The sequence below is a fragment of the Schistocerca cancellata genome, chromosome 4 (genome assembly GCF_023864275.1).
Source record: "Schistocerca cancellata isolate TAMUIC-IGC-003103 chromosome 4, iqSchCanc2.1, whole genome shotgun sequence".
Taxonomy (NCBI): domain Eukaryota; kingdom Metazoa; phylum Arthropoda; class Insecta; order Orthoptera; family Acrididae; genus Schistocerca; species Schistocerca cancellata.
The window spans coordinates 755,406,949-755,432,456 of record NC_064629.1 but is presented as its reverse complement, the minus strand read 5'-3'; the positions used below and the strand labels follow the sequence as shown (position 1 = coordinate 755,432,456).

General features: G+C 37.4%; 1 protein-coding gene across 1 annotated transcript in view; it reads left to right on the top strand.

Moving 5' to 3' along the window:
- The window catches only part of LOC126184488 (methylcrotonoyl-CoA carboxylase beta chain, mitochondrial), a 100,264-nt gene extending 87,574 nt beyond the window's left edge, over positions 1-12,690 (top strand). The window contains exons 10-11 of the mRNA XM_049926881.1: positions 8,931-9,016; positions 12,461-12,690. Coding sequence (XP_049782838.1) covers positions 8,931-9,016; positions 12,461-12,578 — 204 coding nt within the window. The 3' untranslated portion in view covers positions 12,579-12,690. The remainder of the gene's footprint in view (positions 1-8,930; positions 9,017-12,460) is intronic.
- Positions 12,691-25,508: the final 12,818 nt, after the last annotated feature.

Below are 25,508 nucleotides of genomic sequence, written 5' to 3'. Positions count from 1 at the left end.
CTCTGTGTTACGATGATCTGATCATATTTGGTACACATGTAACTATAACATAATCATTATTTTTTAAATATAATCAGCTACAGTTAAGAATACGGAAAGAAATTTAGATAAATGGGAACCAGACACCATGGAAAAAAAAATTTCATTACAGTAATTAGGGACCAGGTAATAAAATTTGCACACAATAAACTTTGACGGCTATACTACGTGATCAAAAGTATCCAGCAGACAACCCCCCCCCCCCCCCCCAAAAACGTACATTTTTCATATTAGGTGCATTGTACTGCCACCTACTGCCAGGTACTCCATATCAGCGACCTCAGTAGTCATTAGACATCATGAGAGACCAGAATGGAGCGCTCCATGAAACTCATGGACTTCGCACGTGGTCTGCCAATTGGATGTCACTTGTGTCATACGTCTGTACACGAGATTTCCACACTCCTAAACATCCCTAGATCCACTGTTTCCAATGTGATAGTGAAGTGGAAATGTTCAGGGACACGTACAGCACAGAAGCGTATAGGCCGACCTTGTCTGTTGACTGACAGACTGCCGACAGTTGGAGAGGGTTGTAATGTGTAATAGGCAGACATCTGTCCAGACCATGACACAGAAATTCTGGACTGCATCAGGACCCACTACAAGTACTATGACAGTTAGGCGGGAAGTGAGAAAACTTGTATTTCATGGTCGAGCGGCTGCTCATAAGCCACATATCATGCCAGTAAATACCAAACGACGCCTCGCTTGATGTAAAAAGCGTAAACATTGGTTGATTGAACAGTGGAAAAACGTTGTGTGGAGTGACGAATCACTGTACACAATGTGGTGATCTGATGGTAGGGTGTGGGTTTGGCAAATGCCTGGTGAACGTCCACTGCCAGTGTGTGTAGTGCCAACAGTAAAATTCAGAGGCAGTGGTGTTACGGTGTGGTCGTGTTTTTCATGGAGGCGGATTGCACCCCTTGTTGTTATGCATAGCACTATCATGGCACAGATGTACATTGATGTTTTAAGCATGCTGTTGCTTCCCACTGTTGAAGAGTAATTCGGGGATGGCGATTGCATCTTTTAACACGTCCGAGCACCTGTTCATAATGCACGGACTATTACATAGTGGTTACACGACAATAACATCCCTGTAATTGACTGGCCTGTACAGAATCCTGACTTGAATCCTATAGAACACCTTTGGTATGTTTTGGAATGCCGACTTCGTGCCAGGCTTCACCGACCGACATCGATACCTCTCCTCAGTGCAGCACTCCATGAAGAATGGTCTGCCAATCCTCACGAAACCTTCCAGCACCTGATTGAACATATGCCTGTGAGAGTGCAAGCTGTCATCAAGGCTAAGAGTGGGTAAACACCATATTGAATTCTTGTATTACCTATGGTGGGCACCACGAACTTGTAAGTCATTTTCAGCCAGGTGTCTGGATACTTTTGATCACATAGTGTATGTTGAACATTTGACATTTAACTCATTTATTCTGTGGTCCTTTACTGACAAAATTCCATAAGAACCATAGCAATTGAGCATAATTAAAATCATTATTGTTAAAGATGTGGGATTTTGTCAGTAAAGGACCATGGAATAAATGAGGTAAATGCCAAATATTCGACATAGTTGCCAAAGTTTATCATGTGCAAATGGGGCATTGTTTCTTGGTTATGTCTTTCAGTTGGAGTTGTGCAACCACAGCTTGTAGACAGGCCAGGAAGAATAGCTGTGCCATTTCCTGTGCACTCGTGGAATGTGTAGCTGAATGGAAATTGTAGTGTCATCTCTTGTGTGCCATGGAAAGCACATAAGAGCAACAATCTTCTTATGAGGTATTACATCATATGATTCACTGAACACACTGGGCACAAGGTATCATCAGGAAATCAACACTACAAAACTGTTAAAGTAAAAGTTTTGGTTAAATTTGATTTGTTCATTTAAGATATGTCTGGATGTTGCTTTTTACCATTGAAATCTCTAGTTCTTCTATCTCGTTGAGAAGTCTTCCTTTTGGTGCAATTTGAAAAATTCACATGTTTTGCGCCTGATAAAATATTATGATGATTGTTATGTGCATTCCATGCTCACAAGAGCTGATGTTACAGGCACACAGTACATGGTAGTGTTTTAACTCCAACTGAAAGGAATAACAAAGAAACAAGAGCCCTTCTGCAGATAGTAAACTCCGGTGGCTACATTGAATATTTGGCATTTAACTCTGCTTATTCACTCTGTGACCCTTTCCTGGCAAAATTGTCATTAACAGTAATGTTTTTACTTATGCCTAATTCTTGCTCTTTCATTTTAATTTTGTATGCTCCCTAATTACTCTAATGAGGTAATAAAATATGTCGGATATTCTGAAAGTAATTTTCATCATTATCTTTGAAAGAGAAGATAGTACATGAGACAACACAGGGAAATACCATAGGAATCCACACTCGTTGCTGGTTTGGCGACGGAAGGGGCGTCACTGAAGGAGAAATGATGTATGCACAGAGTGCCAAAGATAAGAGAGTAGCAGCAGATCTGCAGGCCCGAGGTTATTTGAGTACACATTACAAGGGCAGACAGATATGTACTGACAATGTGGTTGCCAATCGAAGTGTATATTGTTATGTGGTATGAATGGGCATCAGAACATCCCTCATATTTATTTTGTTGTATTAGATGATTAGAGGGATCCTTTAAACATTGTAGCCAAAAAGCATCGTTGAATACATTAGGCCAACATCACCTTTGTTAAACTCAGTAAATACTTCGTAGATAGACGTGAGTGACTCAAAGACCTGCATAACGTGTTCCCATTCACAGGAGTGAGTAATAGAATAAGATGGGGCTCAAGTAGTAAGCATAATGCATTATGCAGGTCTTGGAGTCACTCACATCCCTCTAGGAAGTTTTTACTGAGTTTAACGAAGGCAATGTTGGCCTGATGTATTCGACGATGCCCTTTGTTTTATTTATTTATTGTTCCATGGGACCAAATTAAGGAGAAGTCTCCATGGTCATGGAACGAGTCAATACATGAAATTATAACACGATATTAGAAACAGATAAAATGAAATATATATATATATATATAAACATATTCAGGTGACAAGTAGTAAGTTTAAATAAAGAAAATCAACAATGTAACACTAGAATTTGCTTAATTTTTTAGCTCTTCCAGGAGCTCCTTGACAGAATAGAAGGAGTGAGCCATGAGGAAACTCTTCAGAGTCTGGCTAAACTGTTTAAAGAATCCTTTGAAGAAATACCAAATTAAGATCAACCTGAAGATGCCTAAATAAGGTGAAATGCGTAGTTGAAAAATAAAAAACTAAAATTGCGACGAAGACTGTTTTTAACCAATACTGTTAAGCACTGGTTTGCTGTATGCCACGGATGGATTGGAAGAATTTCTACTTTCAAACTGATACCCACATGTGACGTTTTCTTGGTATGGGAGTTTTCTGTGTTCAGATCAGATATCCTACTAGCTTGAATCTTGCTGGTGAAGTGTTTTTGTCAGAAATGTTTTTAATTTATTTCTTTTATTGTGGGGCTACCATTCGCTAGTGAATTCAGTTTTACTAGCAATTTTCGTGGGCTTTTGTCCTTCATCGATGCAGGGTCAGCACGATCATCTTGTATTCTCATTACCTGTTGTCCCTTCCCTCCCCTTACCATAGGACGGAACATGTGTACCCCAACGTGTTATCCACATGAAAGTGACTAAAAGTTTTTCAAAATTTTTGCGAATCCTGTAATGGAGGTGGAACACATCCAGACTGACCAGCACACCGACTCTCATTGCTAATCCACTGGTTGGATTCAATCCAACACACCTCCTCATTCAAAAAGCGGCTTTTTAACATGCACAGTTATTGGGGCGGATCTGTGAATTCAGTTTTAGTGAATAATATAAACTTTGTTTGGTTTTAGTCATAAAATATTGTCTTAGTTACTTAACATCCTATTTTATTAATTTTATTTGCAAATGTTACCATATTTTGCATTCTTATCAGTTGTTAGGAAACTCAGTGAAAATCTAATGACACTACAGTCAAGTTAGCCAAAGGGTGATAAATGGAATGAAGTTTAGATATATGTTTGAGTCATAATTCTACTAGGTTGCACATTTATCTGATCATCTGCTATTTCGAGCACAATTTTTAGCTCTTAGTTTTTTTTAGTCAAAAGAGAGAGGGCTGCTCACAGTATCCTAAATTGTGGTTGATTATACTAAAAAAAATTGTTATGTTGTATTTTCTTAAACATGAAATTTTTTTCCATTGTACTTTTTGCACATGTAAGCCATGCTTGCTTGTGCACCATGTAGAAACATAATTGTTCTGGTGCTAAGGTGCAATGAATGAGCAGATACAAAGTTGATTTCAACCCAATGAATACCAGCATATTTTGTCTTAGACATGTTCCTCAAAATTATATAATTTTTTACAGGAATTCTTTATAAATCTATCCTTTCTATTTATTGAAGTGATGAGGGGTGAAGATAATACTGCTTTAGAAGTTTTCATTGATGTGGTATACCCAAAAAATACAGGCATGTGCAGTGCCACTAGACATTTCTCACACTCATACTGTGTATCATTTTTCTTCTTCCTTGCTTTGTGCACTACACAGTTTCTGGAGGGTGTTTCCTTGATGGAACTGTAGGGTATAAACCTAACAAAACATGGAGATGATTGCTTATATCTCGCAAAATATTGAATGAAATCATGTGTGTTGTACACCACTAAATAGATTGTTTTCTCAGTTTTCCAATGCTATATAATGTGTTACGCCATTTATTAAGAGGGAAGCAGCCGGCAATGTAATGACAGACTTAAAATCTATTGGGCGCTAATGACCATAGAAGTTTTGCGCCCTAAAACCACAAAAAAAAAAAAAAAAAAAAGACTTAAAATCTACGGCTGGCTGTGAGCCGTCTGTATAAGCCTGTGACTTAAGTGACCAGTTTGATGATGAATTAATGTATGATTTTCATAATGAGATGCCAGGCATATTTTTACTCCTTAGCTCACACTTTTTAATATTTTATAACTGTTTGTATTTAATAGTAATATTGATTTATAGTCTTTCATAGATTTTTAGTTCTGAGGGTGACTCTTTAGAGTCAAGACTGGTTAACTGTAATATATGTATCAAATGTGATCAGGACATTCACGACTAAAAGAGTGTGTGTTAAATAAATCTCCTGCTTCATTTTGACAATGTCAAATTTTACTAAATATATACTGAGTAGTCATCAACAGATGTACAAACAAAGGAATCATTTCATTGATTTTCTTATTATATTGCTCTGTTCAGTGTACTTTGTTTGGTGTTTGTGTGTGAGTCTTTGAAGAGTTTGATTTCATTAGAAGTCTCAGGTTAGAGTACCTGTTGTGCCTGACCGTTTTCATGTGTTTGTGAATATGCCAGTCTGTTGCCATAATGTATTTGTCATTTTACATCAAGGCCTTGTCAAAAGGAATGTTATATGTTTGTAGACATTTAATGAAACAAACACTTAACTCTATGTTACAAAAAGAAAAGGTGTACTCTCTCTCTCTCTCTCTCTCTCTCTTTTAAACTTATTTTGTTGTCTTGTGGAGTTCACAAAGAACAATAAGAACACCTTTCTGATGAACCCTACACCCTAGAGAAATGAAATAAAATTGAAGATTCTGAAAATGCTGTATTTAACAAAACAATTTTTGGAAGCAGCACAGACAGCAGTGCAAAGAAGTTAGTGACTATGTAAGTTATGTACTTGGTTGCAAATTAAAGGTCCTCAGTGCTATGTACAGAATTGATGTCTCATATTTTTATATTCCTTTTGTTGGTGGCAAATTTTGATCCCAAATTTTCTGCTAACTTGCCCATTTTTTCTTCTAAGCAAATTTGCATTGAATGTAGTTTATTTCCTACATTCTTAATGCTGATGCTAAGACTTTCTTTCCATGTTTCAAGTATTTCCATATGTTGTTGATGAATTTAGGAACCTAAGTTATACAAATCTATCCTCATCGTCCATTCCTTCTCACTCATCATATACGTTAAATTTTTTTTCTTCTTTGCCATTTTATCAGTTACTAAACACTTAGTAACAAATACTTTTAACTTTTGTTTTCCTGTGATGATAGTTATTGCTATCTTGCCACTCCTGGTAGTTCATTCATAATTCCGTGTCAGGTTGACTTGTTTACACCTGGACTCCAAACTAGTTCCTCATTGGCTGAAACCTTAGGAAAATGGTGTCAGTCTTCTTTGTCCTCCTACTTGTCAGTCCTATTTGCAAAAGATGGCAGGTGCTTTCTTTATTTTCCATTGGTTGGTGCTTTTCCTGTTGTGTTATCTGCCCAGCATCTTAATTTTGTTTCTTTCATTTGCACTACGTGCACTGTTCACTTTTCATATAGGAATAGTCTTTGCACCCGTAACACCTTCAACTGAATTTCTAGTTCCTATATATTTCATTGTCACTGTCACCATGCCTTCAGTGTCTCAAACATTTTTCAGTTATAAATTGTTCTCTACCACTGAATTCCAATTTTGTCAATCACAAGTTCTTGGTACTAGTGCCAAGGTGAGGCTAGTCCTTACTGTGAAAAGAAACCAAATGTAAATTTAATTGGTTACAGACGAAAGTTCCTTGGTGGCAAGTGCAAATTGAAGTATCATAATCTGAAATTACTGTCATTGGTAGTTATGCCATTTGATGATGAACACATGCTTGAGTTAAATTTTTCAATATTGCATGGTTATTCAAATTATACATTTTCATTGGAGTGAGGACCAATCTGTATCAGTTGAAAGTTCTTTATGTATTATTCCAGTGGTAAGTTTTGAAGAAACTGCCCTGCTAATTTTCATTCAGAACAATGTCATTGAGCAACGAAGTAAAGCAAACCTTACTTTTTGACCTTATAAATAATAACAACAACAACAACACCACTCAGTGGTAGCTCGTCTACACAGTCTGTTCTTGTTGTTCATACTCAGTTCGCAAGAACACAACAGTACTTTATGGAGTTCACTGAATTCACTCTCAACACAGCAATACTAATAGTCTACTAACAGAGGCTAGTTATTTAGTGACAGTGAGCCTAATTGTCTTTCAAATCATAGTCCACCAAAAATAATACAACACACCATTGTCTTCTACACACACGTTTGCTGTTATGCACTACGAAAAAGTTAATAAGATGCTAGCCACATGAGGGCTGTAATAAACATTAGTGTGTGCAGTGAGTCACTGATCTTCATTGATGTGAATAAAATGAAGCTGTTAACATGATCAGAACTGTGAATGCACTTTCATTGGGACGTTACTTTGATGATAGTGGTACGTGGGCTCTCAATAGGTGTTAAATAAGAGATAGAAAGAGATCAACATGGACGTATTATACATAGATCTAATTGTGTCGAACGCTAGCTGCAGATTTATTTATTTATTTTTCTTGTGCAAGCTTTCATGGAGATATTTACCAGTTGACTGCTATGTGTGGACTGAAGAGTTTTGGGAGGGGGGGGGGGGGGTACTTATAGACTTGCACAATGATATATTGAGATCTTGAGTATTAACTACAGGGTGAAAATTTAATAATTCAGATGACCTACCAGCTTCAGTAATGGTTCGGTTTAAATAAAAGACTGGTAGTTGGAAAATTATAGAAGTCCTCAGTACTGTTTGATTATTTGATTAGTACACCATATCCTGATTACCTATTAGCGTAGCGCCTGCTGCTTCGCTCGTGTACACTAGGAAGTTCTTTTTCAAACACCCTGTATAAAAAAATTAATTATCCAACAGAAGAAGAGTAATAGCAGTTGAAATAGTTCTGTCTTGCTGTGTTTCAGCTGTGCACCAATGTCTAATACTCTGCAAGCTACCTTATTGTGTGTCCTGAGGATACTTCAAGTACCACTTAAAATTCACCCCCCCTCTCCTCTTCCATTTGTGAATAGTGTGAGAGTACAACCATCAGGAAGTCTCCATAGTGAATTTATCTTATTATTCTATTATTATAATTTCATGGACTACATGTGGAACAGATTGATGTGTTTCTTTATCCATCTTGGAACACACATTATTATTAAACTTTTTAATAGTAACCCTCCTTGTATGAATAACTCTCTTCTTGTAGCATGGTACAGGAGTTGTATAAACATATTTATGTTGCCTACATGCTTACTAACTAAATCTGTGACAAAAAATGTGCTGCCTCTTTAGGTCTTCTGTACCTCCATTGTTAACCCTGTCAAGTAAGAGTCCCAGACTGATTAGCAGTATGCAAAAATCAGTTGAATGTGAGTTTTATTAGCGACTTCCTTTGTTAGAGAGATTCTGAAAGAGGCAAGAAGTGTTTGGAAATTCGAAAACGCTAGATTTCCTGCAGGCATCAGTCAGTAAATTGTCTGACAGACAGAGCATCTGGACATTAGTTAGTCACAATACCATTGAACAAATTAAAAATGCAAGGAGGAATTTTGTTTGTTAGTTGACTTCACAGTTCATTGGCAGAGTTTGTGTGTACATGTCGATACTGTCCAGTACATGTGTATGTAGTCATAAACAGTGTTGTTTCCATGTTAAAGTACAGCAGTGTTTCATATCAACAGAGACCACATACTTGACCCATTAATAACACACACACATTGCAGTGAAATTATAACAGTAATATATCAGAAAATTTTAGATATATTGTTAAGTTAAATGTAAATAGTATGTCTAATATATTCTTTAAACTCTTGTTTGGTGGTTATATATTTGTCTGAGATATATTTTGGTGACAAATTTTTTGTTACCACATTCACATGGCCATTAATAGATTTATTTTTGATAGAGAAGAAATTTGCTATGTACATGTTATTAAAACTCATTTCAAAAATGGCACTTAACTTATATCTGCATATCGTGTCTGAACAGTGGACAAAAGAAGACGATGATAAACTGAGGAAACCAGTCGTAAAGAAATTTGAAAATGAAGGAAATCCTTACTATTCAAGTGCAAGGTAAGGAATGTGTTATTTCTTTGTTTACAACTTCATAGCTTTTATGCAAAAATTGGAGGAGGAAATATTAAGTGAATGTTGGGGAAAATAGAGGTTTTAACATATTTTTGACATTTTACTTGTGCTGAACACTGTGTGTATTCCACACAAATTTCTCTCTCTCTCTCTCTCTCTCTCTCTCTCTCTCTCTCTCTCTCTCACACACACACACACACACACACACACACACACACACACACACACACACACACACACACACACACCTTCCTCATTTATATTAAAGTTTCTTGTGTGATGTCTGATTTTATTCTTCATGTTATTAATGTGCAGTCACTAGAACTTCTGAAGTCGTTTGATTGACCCTTCCTGCATAATCTCTTCTGTTATTCGGACTGATGTGGTTAAGTCATAATTTTTAATTATGATTAATTTCTTCCAAATTATTAATCTGTTTTCCTTTTCCTGGAAGTGATTATTTAGGATGTACATTTTTCCTTCTCTGAGAAACTCACTATATGTCTCCTCTGTCATTTCTGAGGTCAAACGCTAAATTTCCATTTCTGTTATTTTTTAAGTTTCTTTCGTGTCACTGCATTGCAGTCTCCCATTATCCTCTTGTAGGTTGAGTTACTCTTTAACAGTTTTTGTACCTCATCAGATGGAGGGCATAAAATTGTATGACTTGAAAAGAATATCTTCCGTTGTTCATTCTGCATGTGTTGATTTTTAATTTTATTCTTAAGTGGGTCACAGCACATCAGAGGTTACTTAAGAATTAGGGTTTCTGAGGTTAGCAGTATCTCCAGTATTGTAGAGACAATGTGTAAATTGCTACAGTGGGCATGTGTATGGTGGCTCTCCAGTAGTGCAGATACAATGTTTCCACTTGACTAAACTGCTGGACTAGACAACAACAAATGTTTGACAGATGGACATCATGTTGCTTCCATGAGCCCATACTAGGTGATCGACAGTCTACTCTGAGTCAGATCACCACTGTTTTCTGAATGGCAAAACTTAACATCTACAAAATCAGTTTGCATGCTGGATATATGCCAGTAAGTATATGTTGTCTTACAATTACTGACTGAAACACACAAGTGTCTGTACTGGTCAGTTTTATTTGTTTGATTTGTTAACATTTAGAATCAGTTTTATTCTGTAGAAGTTACTGCAGTGAGTCTAGAAGGATTTAGGTATTTTCTTTTCACATACTTCATGACACTGCTTCAAGAGCAGCTCATTCAAATTTGTTCATTAAGTGGAATCCACCCTGTTTCTATAATATTAAAGATTAAAGGATGTTGCCTGATAGAGATGAAAGGTTGTGGAACACACAGTATCTGGTTCATCTGCTGGTTCTTTTCTGGTTTGGAAAGGCCTACCAATAGCTTCATCATACAGATCATTATATCTGGTTATTACCTAAGGTATGTGTAACTTGTCAGTGCCTCTTGGAAACTTGTTGGTAGGACACAAATGATGGAATGAGTAAAAACAAGCATCCACTTTATAATCAAACATTGAGCTGTGGGTAGATGCATAAACAAGAAGTTGAACATTGTAGCTTAGCTTTCAAAGTTGTGCACATGTTCAGAGCTACAAACTCAAACTTCTTGATAATATACACAAGAACCGCCAAAGACCGTCACTGTACTCTGATTGGTTATCTTTAGTCATTCAATTTTTTGTTGGTAACAACAAACTGTTTTAACCTCTGACATCACACAGTAGATCGCTACACAAGGAGCACTTGCCTGAGTAGTGTGAATGAAGTATAGCTTTCATAATGCCACTGATGAAAAGCTATTAACAGTTTTTTACCACCAGCGTGTTAACATTTCATTTTGGCGTGTTATGCAGTAGGGACTACTGGTTATGACGGATATTCTCTGTGAACCTTAGAGTACGATCCTTTGAAAAAGAGGCCAAAGAACAATTGTGTGGGTACCTACAGAAAACAATGTAACAGAAGTAACTGATTCTAGTCATTCCAGGCACGTTCTATAACACATTTGTGGTTATATCTTAACTGTACATTTATACATTTATTTGATGTATGAATGAGATAAACATGTTTTATGAATATAGGTTATAGAATTTTGGCTACTGTAAGTTTGTCTTTTTTGGTGCACATTCTTGTACAGATATGATATTTTTTGTCCCACTACCATTCTCTTAAACAAGCAGAACTTAAACTTTCTTAAATGATGTCATATTGAGGTTCAGTTTTGTTTTGCTTGGAGCACCCTCAGCTTGTCAGTTTAATATATGTCTCATCATGCACCAGGTGCTATATCTTTTCCAAAACTGAGACACAAAGCCCTGATCCTCAATTGTTCATCCAGATTTAGATTGAAAGTGGCTTCCCTATACTGTTAAAAGAAAATCGGGTGGTTCCTTTCAGGACATGGCCTATTTCCTTCTGCAGATTTCCCCAACCTGATCTTGTTCTTCATGTCTAACAAACTTGTCATCAAAGAGATTTTGAACTGTAATTTTCCTTCTTCATCTTTTCCAAAGATAAAAGATATTGTGTATTCCTCTGAAATTGTCCCTATCCCTTTTCTTGTTATGTTAGAAATTGTGTTGTTTCCATGAGAAGATGGAATTTTATTTTCGTACATTTTCCTCATAAAATTGTGTTCTCTGTATTGAGCTTACTTTGGTTAGTATGCTAAATCCTGATTAGGGAAAGGAGAAAAATAAAACAGTATATTAATAATTATCATCATTGTTATTTTTGAAAGAAGTTTGCTGTGTTTTATACTGTGTTCTTTGTCCCCATCATACCATTGTATAACAGTATTAGCACTAAGAGTGCACAAATGTAGCAGGTGTATTTGCTGCATGTTTAATTTATTTTTGTTTTTTGAACACTTCGTGACTTAATAATTCAACATTCTGTCTAGAACTTGCATGCTTCTTACAGACTATTTCTGCACATCTAGACTGCTTTATTTGATTTTTCTTGAGTTCTTATTAGGGAGAGATAATGTGGTGTATGAAATGTGACGTGATATAATATGACAAGACTGTAACAGTTAACATGTTAAACCTGATTTATTAATAAAATTATGATCAGACAATAATTGTCATTGCTTTGTTTACATTGAGTCGTCATGATGTAAAGAACTTATCATAATAGTAGACATTTTTGTGTGTGACTGAATCCACATAAGGAAGCAACTAATGGCATGTGACAGTTGGAACTTTAACCTTAAACTCAGATAACTGACGTAATTCTAAAAGTTGGTATTAGAACGAGTTTGTTGAAACTTTGCATTGGAAATAAGTTTATTTACCAAATAATTTTTTTTTCATTTTGTGAAATTATGTTGTTTTATAAGTTGCTGTATAATATAGATAGGTTTCTCGAAATGGAACTGAGTTACTCGCTGAATAATGTGGCAATTTTAAAATAATTGTATTGTCTCTTTGTAGGCTATGGGATGATGGTGTGATTGACCCTGCAGACACGAGGGCTGTTCTTGGCATGAGTCTTCGGGCAGCATTAAATGCGCCAATTCCACACACAAACTTTGGTGTCTTCAGAATGTGAACAATACAGAATTGTTGTACAAATAATATGCCAAAAATTTGTTACTAGTTGTATGTTTTATTTGGTTGTTTACTGTACATTCCTGTCATAAATAGGTTTTTGAAAACTAAAATGGTGTTCATTTTACTTTGGCTGTACATTTATGATCTCGTATTTCTTTGTATAAAAAGTGATGATGAAAGAAATGGCCAGAAAATTGTGTGTAGAGTAAAATATACAAGAAACTGAAAACATTGCTCCTTTCTTTACATTTTATTTACCACATGAAAGATTAAATGGGAAGTATTCTAGGTGGAGTATGCAAAAATATGATATTCTCAAATCAGTACATAAAATGTATATTTTTGCCTTTAGTAGTTAGTGTTTCCCTCTTCATTTCAATTTATTGAATCCTCAACATGTACTTCACTATGAATGCACATCTTTGTCAAAACAGTGTTACTGGTACCAAATACTGTTGCAGTATTCTATTTTCAGTTCTGTCTGGTGGTGGTGGTGGTGGTGGTGGTGGTGGTGGTGGTGGTGATCGTGATCGTCTGAGTGAAGAGCCGTTCTCAGGGAATTATTCCAGCACATTTCTTCTAGTTTAGTTACGTATTCTATAGACCATTTGAATGATTTTTTTTAATCAAAATTATGTGGAGTGACTCAGGTCCTTTTTTTATTAGCTACAGTTTTTAAGTAGAAGTTCATCATTGTAATAAAAGAAACTGTCCAGATTTTGGAAAAAGATTCCTGTAATGAAATTGGATAGTAATTGCTTAAGTGTGTCTTGTCACCTTTCTTATGAATTGCTTTAACAATTGCTTGCTTTGACCTGCCTGGAAAAGTTCTCTGTGCCAGTGATGCATTGCATATATCACTAATGACATTACTTATTTAGTTGAAACAACTTTTCAGAATTCTGTTTGAAATTCCAGCAATCCCACATGAGCTTTCATTTTTTAGAATTTTTATAATTGTAGTAATTCAGTGGAGGGTATTGGTGCTACTTCTAGTTGTTTAAAGTTTTGTGGTATGACTTTTTAATATATTCTCATGCTTCTTCAGCTGAACCATTTAATCCTATATTTGCAGCTATATTTAGAAAGTGATTGTTAAAAGTACTTGCAGCTCGTGAATTATCAGTGACAACATTGTCATTTAGTTAAACTTTTATGGAAACTTGCACACTGACTGGCTGTTTGACAATGACCTATATAGTTTTAATCTTATTATCTGTATTTACTTCTGTTAGGTCACGCATACTTCAGAACATCTTGATGACTTTCCTTGAAATACTACAGTTGTGGTTTGCAAGTAATGCAGGATCTTGACTTGTTCTGGTCTTTACATAAATGTCTCTCTTTCTCTTACATGAGATTTTAATTTCCTTGGTTATCCACAGCTAATTTGTTTTTTAATGTATCTTCTGGATAATTTTTTTTAGGAAAGAAACCTTCAAATATTGACACAGATTTAGTGTCAAATAAAATGAATTTGATATTTTCATCTCTTTCTATCTTTACCTCATCGCACACCGCCACTTTAAACTTTCACTTAAAACACTGTATGTTCTCATCAATAAGCCTCACTGCTTTGTATGAACCTGTCTCAGGATTGTGAGATGCCATGCTGTTTATTTCCATTAACTGTGCATTGTGATCAAGTAGTCCATTAGGAACTGGGTACACATTAATTGTTTCAGCTTGAGCAATGTCTATAAAAATGTTGTCAATCAGTGTCCTACTATTTTGCTGCACATGAGTTAGAAAACTGGCTACTGAAATTAGATTGAAACACCCAAATAATAATTTTGGTTCATTTTTCCTGTTTCTTTCTTCTAAGAAATCTGCATTGAAATCTCCACAAACTTCTGTTTCCTCTTGTCTGACAGGTAGCTCAACAGTGCATCTTGATTTCTCCCTAGATGGTATCTGTAGACTGCTACAATTATCAGATAAGTATTCTGCACTAACAACTCACAAACACATGCTTCTGGGTTCTGATCAACACAAAAATTATTTGTTTCAATATTTTTGGCGTTGAGTCCAACTTTTACATATCTTGCAACTCCTCCTTTTTCTGTGGTGCAAGTCTATAATCCAGATATTTTACTTCTCCATCCCAGGTTTACATGGTGTTCAGAAATGCACAGAACATCTATCACTTCAGAGTTTTTCACATCGTCTAGGTGTACAATAAACTCATCTATCATGTTTTTGACCTGCTAATGTTCTGATGAACGAAATTAATTTTATTTTTCTGGGAACTGTTAGATGTGTTATGGTCTTGTACTGCTCCAATTTCTTTATGAGTTGTAATTAGGGATCAGAAAATGTAGCATCTATATTTGACAAAATTCACATCTATTTTTGTGAAATTCTCATCTAAAAGGTTGTCAGGCTACATGAGTGAAGACAAAGCTTTAGTGCTTTGAAACTGACTATTAAAAAAGTACTGATTGTGAACTTTCTGATTGGAATGTTTGCATTTGGAAAAACCTTGACCTTTTTTTTTTTTTTTTTTTTTTTTTTTTTTTTTTTTTTTTTTTTTTTTTTTTTTTTAGAAATGACCTTTTGTTTTCTACTTTTGGCTGTATTTAAGCTTTCAACAAATGATTTTTCTGTCGAGAAGCAGCATATTTGCTGCTGCCAGTGAACACAATGTGTGTCTGATTTAATGCGTTTCTTGACATTTTCTTTTCATGCCTGGTTCAATGATTACAAAAATCTACATAATATTAATTTCGACCTTTCGTGGATATTCTTTGCTATGTAACCATACTTGACAATGCTGCAGATATAACAAGGCACTTAGCATAGAATTAGAACTGAAATTAACTGTTCAAATGTTAGGGAAGAATTTCAACTCAGTTGAAATACATGACTACCAGAGGGAAGAGGAGCGTTGTGGGGAAGTGAGACCCATCTCCTTCTCACAGTGCAGCAGCATGCAGCCATGTTCTGCAAAAGCAGAATTGACATATTGTCATGGGGATTGCCTATCCATTCTGGTGTTGTGAGGGTCCTAATTGAAATCTGTGATGGACCAGTATTAGTCTTTTTACCCATTTCAAAATAAGGAGGAGAAAAAATGAACAGTGCACAACATAAAGCATTCGGGAATAGCTACCACACAATTGCATATTGAGATTGACAGAGGTAGCTCAGGCCTGACATCTAGTGGTATTCGATGCAACAACAGGTAGAAATAACTGCCACCTGAAACTGGCACGTTTCGCACCAGTCTTCCAAGTGGTCTGATGTGGCTCTCCCGTGCCAATCTCATCACCTCAGAGTAGTACTTGCAACCTATGTCCTCAATTATGTGCTGGATGTGTTCCAATTTCTGTCTTCAGAAACCATTAAATAAAAGTGTAAGGTCGCTCAACCCGACATCTATAGATCACTTCAGAAAAAGTTTAGGAAATGTAAACTGGGAAGATGTATATAATGAGTCAAGTGTTAATGATAAATGCAGCATATTTCTTGATAAATTTATATCCCTTTTTGAAGGGACTGATGACCTTAGCAGTTAAGTCCCATAAGATATCACACACACACACATATCCCTTTTTGAACATTGTTTTCCAAAGAAAATTACTAAATGTAACACCACAAATTTCTCAAAGAAACCTTGGATTACTAAAGGTATTAAAGTGTCTTCAAAAAGAAAAAAAAAACTGCATGAGACAGCAAGAACTAGTAAAGATCCAGAAGTAGTTTTACACTATAAAAATTAGTAATGGGATACTTTGTAAATCACAGTTCGGATTTCAGAAATGCTGTTCCACTGTGACAGCAATATACAATTTCACTGTTCACATAACAGAGTCTTTAAATAGTAAAATGTCACCAGTAGGAATATTCCGTGACATCCAAAGAATTTGATTGTGTGAACCATGACATTATGTTAGAGAAATTACAATTCTATGGTATAAACGGAACAGCATGTAAGTGCTTTAAGTCGTATCTACAGAACAGGAAGCAAAAAGTCTCTTTATATGCTTCAAGTGATTCAAAGAAGTTTGCCACATTATCTAACTGGGGTTCAATTACATTAGGTGTTCCACAAGGTTCGATCATGGGTCCCCTCCTCTTCTTGATATATGTGACTGACCTCTCTTCTTATGTGAAACAAGATGCTGAACTGACACTGTTTGTTGATGATACAAGCATAATTATTAATCCAGTAAAAGAAAGTCTGGTAGAAAATGATACAAATAAGGTCTTTGGAAAAGTTATTAATTGGTTTTCTGCGAATGGGCTTGCTCTGAACTTTGAAAAAACACAGTATGTCCAATTTTCTGATGCAAAAAGTATAACTCCTTCAATACACATCAAAAGAAGTCAGTAGCCGGGGTAGAGCGTACTAAATTTTTGGGTGTACATATAGATGAGAATCTTAAATGGAAAATTCATATTTTGGATCTCCTAAAGCAAATAGCTTGTAATCGGAATAATTGCCAATTTTGAGGATGTAGAAATTAGTAAGCTAACATATTTTGCATACTTCCACTCTCTGATGTCATACGGAATAATATTCTGGGGCAACTCAACACTTAGGCAAAAGTTATTCACTGCTCAAAAGAAAGTTGTTAGAATAATGTGTGGGGTTCATAGTTGCACATTATGTAGGCATCTGTTTAAAAGGTTAAGAATTCTTACAACTGGTTCACAGTACATTTACACAGTAATGAAATTTTTTCTCAACAACAACAACAACAACAACAACAACAACATGGACCACTTTAATCAACAGCGGCATTCATGATTGCAATACTAGAAAAAGAAAAGACCTACGCTATCCTTTACTTAACCCATCTTTGGCACAGAAAGGGGTAAAATATGCCTCTATAAAACTTTTTGATAAATTACCAGATGAAATAAAATGTCTGACTGTCTGACAGACAGCAGTAATAGTTTCAAAAACAAATTGAAATCGTACCTCTTTGACAACTCTTTCTATACCATAGATGATTTCTTGAATATGAGTAAATAAATCTGGAGATATAATATATGCATTTTGTGCCATTTAAGGGAATGGGATAGATAATAGAAATATTTAGGTATAACACTATAATGCAAACAAAGAAAAAAGGAAAAAAAAAAACTTGTTTCCTATGCACATTTCTTGTGCATTTGACACGTTTAACATCGTAACGGTTTTCCATGCTATTGATAAATGGAACACGTAACTAACTAACTTCCTCTACAGTTTTTGCGCTCGACAGCTCCCTCTAGTAGAAACCATTCTCTGATGTCTTAACAGATATCCTATCATTCTGTCCCATCTCCTTGTCAGTGTTTTCCACATATTCCTTTCATCTCCAATTCTTCACAGAATTTCTTCATTCTTTAATTTATCAGTGCACCTAATTTTCAACATTCGTCTGTAGCACCACTTCTCAAATGCTTCGAATCTCTTCCGGTTTTCCCGCAGACTGTTTCACTACCATACAATGCTATACTCCAAATGTACATTCTCAGAAATTCCTTCCTCAAATTAAGGCCTATGTTTGATACTAGTAGACTTCTCTTGGCCAAGAATGCACTTTTTGCTAGTGCTAGTCTGCTTTTGATGTCCTCCTTGCTCTGACCATCATTGGTTATTTTGCTGCGTAGGTAATAGAATCCCTTACCTTCATCTACTTCTTGATCATCAATTGTAATTTTAAGTTTCTCATTATTCTCATTTCTGCTACTTCTCATTACTTTTGTCTTTCTTCAGTTTACTCTCAATCTGTACTTAGTACTCATTAGCCTCTCCATTCCATTCAGGAGATCTGGTAATTCCTTACCTTCCTTCAGGATAGCAATGTCATCAGCAAATCATATCATTGACATCCTTTCAACTTGAATGTTAATCCCACTCCTGAACCTTTCTTTTATTTCCATCATCGCTTAATAGGGGCGGTATACTATATCCCTGTCATACATTTTTTTTAATCCGAGCACTTCATTCTTGGTCATCCACTCTTATTTTTCCCTGTTGGCTCTTTTACATATTGTATATTACACTTCTCTCCCTGTAGTTTACCACTGTTTTTCTCAGAATTTTGAACGGCTTGCACTATTTTACATTATCGAACGCTTTTTCCAGGTCAACAAACACTGTGAACATATGTTGATTTTTTTAGTCTTGCTTCCATTATCAACCACAATGTCAGAATTGCCTCTTTAGTGCCTATACCTTTGCTAAAGCCAAACTGATCATCTAACACATCTTCAATTTTCTTTTCCTTTCTTCTGTTTATTATTCTCATCAGCAACTTAGACATATAAGCTGTTAAGCTGATTGTACAGTAATTCTAACACCTGTCGGCTCTTGCAGTCTTCAAATTGTGTGGATGATATTTTTCCAGAAGTCATATGGTATGTCGCCAGACTCATACATTCCACACACCAACGTGAAGAGCCATTTTGTTGCCACTTCCCCCAATGATTTTAGAAATTCTAATGGAATGTTAAGCACTCCCTCTCTTCTGCCTTATTTGATCTTCTGTCCTCCAAAGCTCTTTTAAATTCTGATTGTAGTAGTGTATCCCCTCTCTCTTCTAAATCTACTCCCATTTCTTCTTCTACCACATTGGACATATCTTCTCCCTCATAGACGGCTTCAATGTACTCTTTTCACGTACCCACTCTCTTCTCAGCATTTAACAGTGGAATTCCCATTGCTCTCTTAATGTTATGTTACACCCGCCCCCCCTCCCCCTTGCTTTTAATTTCACCAAAGGTTGTTTTGACTTTCCTATATGCTGATTCAGACCTAACAATCATTTCTTTTTCGATTTCTTCACATTTTTCATCCAGCCATTTTGTCTTTGCTTTCTGGCACTTCCTGTTTATTTCATTCCTCAGTGACTTGTATTTCTGTATTCCTGAATTTCCGTGAGCATTATATTCTCAAATTGGGCTTTGACAGATGATGTGTAATATGAGTATCCGAAACCTTGGTACAGTCTCAATAATTATATGCAGAAAATATTGCTGTTTCAAACTATCTATAATGAAATAGTTCATTCGGATATAATTTGCTACACAATAGCATCTATTATGTAATTTTGTGTGTTCACATTTTTAGGCAGAATTCACATCTATATTCATATTTATTGAAAAATGCAATTTTTCCAGTCCCTATTTTATAAGACTTAAATACCACCAGTCCCAGGGGTATAATGACTAAGTGACCTGTCCTTTAGAGAACATTCAGGGCACATAGCATGCTTTTGCCTTACATTATTGTCTTTCTCTGCTACTGACACTACCAAGAGCTGCTCTAAAGAATAATTGTATTATACTGCCAGTTTCGTACCAACCACTCAAGTTTGGGAGTAGATAAAGAGGGTCTTAGGCAAGTACAGAACATAGGAAGCATGCATAGAGACATGGTTATGCAATAGTGGATTATTTTTTCCTCACCTGCTTAGACAGATTATACAATCCAGTATTTCAAAACCTGTCTTTTGCCTAGCCATATATAAGGGAAAAAGCGTCAGTTCCTACAATGAAGATGTAAATAACTGCTTCTCTTAATTCAAACTGGTATCTGCCCTATTGGTGGTACAAGAGACGGACCTAAGAGAAATTTATCCAGTCAGCCTGAAGAAAGATACTGAATGAATCTGCCATGAATGAAATAGGTAGGTGTAGCTCATACAAAACTGCAGTGACGGTGCTCAAGTCAACTTAAATCAGAATTTTCAGAGGGAAGGTGATGTGATTCTTGTTATACAATTAGGGTAAATTTAGAGAACTTATAATGGAGTCACTTCAGACTATTCTGTAACTAGTGCCATTTGTCTATTCATGAAACTGAAATTGAACTATGGCTGTTGATAAATCATTTCACTTCCTACCTGCCTATTCTTCATCCAACATCCTCACAGATCATGGTTGTGCAGTACACACAGGCTAAGCCAGAAGCTACTGCTTCCAGTTTAATCATCTATATGAAAGTATTGTAATTTCAAAATTCTATAGAAACTTTGGACTGAAAAAGTTAACTCACTCAGAATACGAGTGTTCATTCATTAGCAATGTTTAAGATGTATGAACCAAAACAATGTTTTTATTCATGTAGTTGGACTCACAACACATTTATAGGGAGTGCTTAAAATATGCTAACTTTAAAATTATCTTACTATACGAACTTTGTAAGTAAAACAAAAGCAATTCAGTTACTAGCGAAGGTAAAGAATGTGTGAATTTCCAAGGGAATATTTTCAGTAAATTGGAAATAACGGCAGAAACTTTCATTTGCTTCTAACTGTAAAGATGTGGTCAGTTCAGTACTGTCCTTTCAAATGAACTTTGAGAAAGAAAATCAACAATTCCATAATGTACAGACATGAAAAAAAGTTTTGTATCACCTTGGTTCTGAGAGTTCCGGAACCTGTACAGAAAATTGGAATAGAGATCAAAATAAATATCATTTCTACACTTTTTATTGCTCATCAAAACCACACATTGCATGTTGTACCACCATACAGCAAGACCTACAGAGGTGGTGGTCCAGATTGCTGTACACAGCTGTACCTCTAATACCCAGTGGCACATCCTCTTGCATTGATGCATGCCTGTATTCGCCGTGGCATATTATCCACAAGTTCATCAAGGCACTGTTGGTCCAGATTGTCCCACTCCTCAACGTTGCCCATAAACAGCCGTTTTCAATCTATCTCAGGCATGTTTGATAGGGTTCATGTCTGGAGAACATGGTCGCCACTCTAGTCGAGTGATGTCGTTATTGTGAAGGAAGTCATTCACAAGATGTGCATCCATGAAGATGAATGCCTTGCCAATATGCTGCTGATATGATTGCACTATTGGTCGGAGGATGGCATTCACATATCATACAGCTGTTTCTGCACCTTCTGTGACCACCAGGCAGTGTATGTTGGCCCCACATAATGCCAAACCAAAACAGCAGGGAACCTCCACCTTGCTGCACTCACGGGACAGTGAGTCTAAGGAATTCAGCCCGACCGTGTTACCTTCAAACACATCTCCAGCGATTGTCTGGTTGAAGGCATATGCGACACTCATCAGTGAAGAGAACGTGATGCCAATCCTGGACGGTCCATTCGGCATGTTGTTGGGCCCATCTGTACCGTGCTTCATGGTGTCGTGGTTGCAAAGATGGACCTCGCCATGAACTTTGGGAGTGAAGTTGTGCATCATGCAGCCTATTGTGCACAGTTTGAGTTGTAACATGACGTCCTGTGGCTGCACGAAAAGCATTATTCAACATGGTGCCGTTGCTGTCAGGGTCAGGGTTCCTCCTAGCCATAATCCGTAGGTAGCAGTCATCCTCTGCAGTAGTTGCCCTCGGGCTGTCTGAGTGAGGCATGTCATCATCAGTTCCTGTCTCTTTGTATCTCCTCCATGTCTGAACAACATTGCTTCGGTTCACTCCGAGACACTCCCTTGCCGAGAGCCCTTCCTGGCACAAAGTAAGAATGCGGATGAGATCGAGCCATGGTATTGACTGCAGGCGTGGTTAAACTACAGAAAACATGATCCATGTACCTCCTTCCTGGTGGAATGACTGGAACTGATCGGCTGTCAGACCCCTCCATCTAACAGGAGCTGCTCATGTGTGGTTGTTTACATCTTTGGGCAGGCTCAGTGACATCTCTGAACAGTCAAAGGGACTGTGTCTGGGATACAATATCCACAGTCAACGTCTATGTTCAAGATTTCTGGGAACCGGGGTGATGCAAAACTTGTTTTGATGTGTGTATTAAGGTAATGATGTGTGGCCTTCAAAGTGTCTGTTTGCATGAACTTTTGTAAGAAGACGGAAGTAATAACACATTTACGGTCAGTTTTAAAGGTGTCTGAACTTTAACAGTCTTTTTTGTTTTGTTTTCTTTTTTTTAAAAAAAAAATCTTTAACAAAGCAGGAAAATGATGAATTTTATGCTCAGTTTGAAGGTGCCCAGATAAATTGCTTTACATTATATGACTCACATACTGTTTGCACGATCTTCTACTCTGCATAAGACATTACATGCTATTAACAGTAGAACAGCTGTATATGATACATAACATCAAGCCGAGACAGATAATTGCAATTTAAAGCAGTCACATTTTATACACTCCAGTATTCTTCTCGTCTTATGCACAGCACAGAATAGCCACACCCTTACACGAACACACAACACTGTGCATTCGCCAACTATCCGCATATGACTGATTGTTGAGCTTTTTCATGCACACACTAAGTTACAGCGTGCTTCTGTGTTGTTGGTGATTCCCCATCCCAAGGAGGTACAAATATCTCTCTGCCTGATTCTAATACTGCAGATTTAAGCGAAAGAAGACACAATAAGAAATAACGTTACAATAGTTACACACGCTGCCTGACAGAAAAAGTGAAGTGCCCAGAACACATGATCAGATGTCAATGTAAATTTGTACATGTGCATACTATCAGTGGGTATTTAAAAGATTAGAGTGGTATGTCTCCATGACAGGTAGAATGGCTAACAAAGTGCAATAGTGCTGTTTGTGTTTAGTGTTGTTACTGGGCCTGGTATGGTCAGATGTCGAGTGATCATTGCGAAGGACACAGAGATGCCACATACTTGTATGAGGTAGTGTTACCAGTAACTGACAGAGTATGGAATGGGCCTCGTTATGGAATCCATTGGGGCTGCTGGTTGACTTGTGGAATATCCTGATTTATTGCGCATTTGGATGTGACTGGCCCTATGTTGGACTGCACTGGAATATGAGTGCAGGCATGATAGTCATCGAGGTTATAGTCGACCGCATCTGACAACTGCAAAAGAGTATTGCTATATTGTGCACCGAGCACATTGTAACCCTTTCCTACCTGCACCTGTCACCTGGGAACAAGTAATGGACTCTGCAACATTCTGTGCCACCCCACACTATTGGTCAGAAACTAGCAGCAGTTGGACTAGGGAATTACCATCCTCTGCATAGGCCATCATTAATGCCATTAACACAAGCGATTATGTCTGGAGTGGTGCCATGGAGTTACAACATCTGTGGTCCAGCTTGCCTCGAGAGCAATTTTGACTACCTCTCTTCATGCCCTGAAATGAGGGCTATTCACTCCACTATCCTTACCACCCCTCCCACTGTGATATTATGCAACCCACTGAAACTATGCAATGTCCTTTTCCATCAGTACTCTACCCTTGCTCCTGTACATCCTCCCCGAGCAGTCTAAGGCGCTGCAGTCATGGACTGTGCGGCTGGTCCCGGCGGATGTTCGAGTCCTCCCTCGAGCATGGGTGTGTGTGTTTGTCCTTAGGATAATTTAGGTTAAGTAGTGTGTAAGCTTAGGGACTGATGACCTTAGCAGTTAAGTCCCATAAGATTTCACACACATTTGAACATTTTTTGTACATTCTCCCACTACTGCCTACTCCAGTCCTGTTACAAGCATCTCCTACCCCATCAAAAGCAAGGCCACCTGTGAAAGCAGCCATGTGATCTATTATCTCAGCTGCAACCACTGTGCTGCTTTCAATGTGGGCTTGACAACTAACAAGCTGTCTGTCCACATGAATGGCCCAACATGCCGTGCTTCACTTTAATGATTACTTCACAGTTTGCAACATCTGGAGTCCTCCTACAACACCAGCTTTCTGGACCTGCCTCGATGGGAACTCTCTGTACAACATTTTGTTCATTCCTGTAACCACCCTGGCCTCAATCTGTGCTAGTACTCTTCCCCTATTCCAAAGCTACACATGTCTTCTGTCCCGCCAATATGTTCAGTAGCATTTTCCTCTTCTGTAATTATCTTCCCTATGTCGTCCCCCTCCCCTTCACCCGCAGCACAGCCTTCCAACACTGCACCTAGCACCCTTATCCTATCCCCACTATGTCCTGGCACACTCTGACAGGCAGTACAGCATCTTCCCCCATCATCACCCCTACAAACCCTTCCCTTGCTCACCGTGCCTCCTCCATACTCCCACCACCCATCCCAGCAGGTTGCTGCTCACATCACATGCAGTGCAGTCAGCTCCCAGTGCATGGAGACAGTGGTCACATGTGTATGAGTTTTGCTTTTGTGTGTGTGTGTGTGTGTGTGTGTGTGTGTGTGTGTGTGTGTGTTTTGTCAAATTCCAACACAGGCCTTGTTCACCCACTTTGTTGTGCCTGTCTGTGACTCAGCCTCTCTGCTGTATGATGATTAGCAACTATTCTTTTCATAATATAGTTACATTCCATCCTGGATTTTCAATTGTTTAATATTTTTTATGAAAATTTTATTTACCTTTTCTAATGTTAAAGAGTAGCTTAGCCCTATTTTCTATGCTTCACAGGGCAGTACCTAACACTTGTGAAAAGTGAAACAATTTGAAGCAATAATCTGCAACAAACCGCAATAAGAGTATATGTAGACCAATAAGAGATTTAAATAGCAGAGAGATGGCATGCATGTGGGCCCAGCAGTGCCCTCTTTTGTATTACTGGGCAGGTCACTGTTACACATCGAGCGAGGTGGCGCAGTGGTTAGCACACTGGAATCTCATTCGGGAGGTGATGGTTCAATCCCACGTCCGGCCATTCTGATTTAGGTTTTCCGTGATTTCCTTAAATCACTCCAGACAAATGCCAGGATGATTCCTTTCAAAGGGCACGGCCGACTTCCTTCCCCGTCCTTCCATAATCCGATGAGACCGATGACCTCGCTGTTTGGTCTCTTCCCCAAAACAGCCCAACCCAACCCTCACTGTTACACAATGTTCAATCGGTGAGGAGCTGTCATGCAAAGTGGAAATGTGTAACTAAGTGCCACTATACCTCAGCGCCATCATATAATCAAATACTGGCATGTGAGTGCATTTTAACAGGGCGAGGTCACCACCCAACTGTCCACTTGGCCGTAACAAAAATAACAGCTTCATCAACAGTGTTGATACAACATTGGATCTCTGGACATGACTGCATCAGT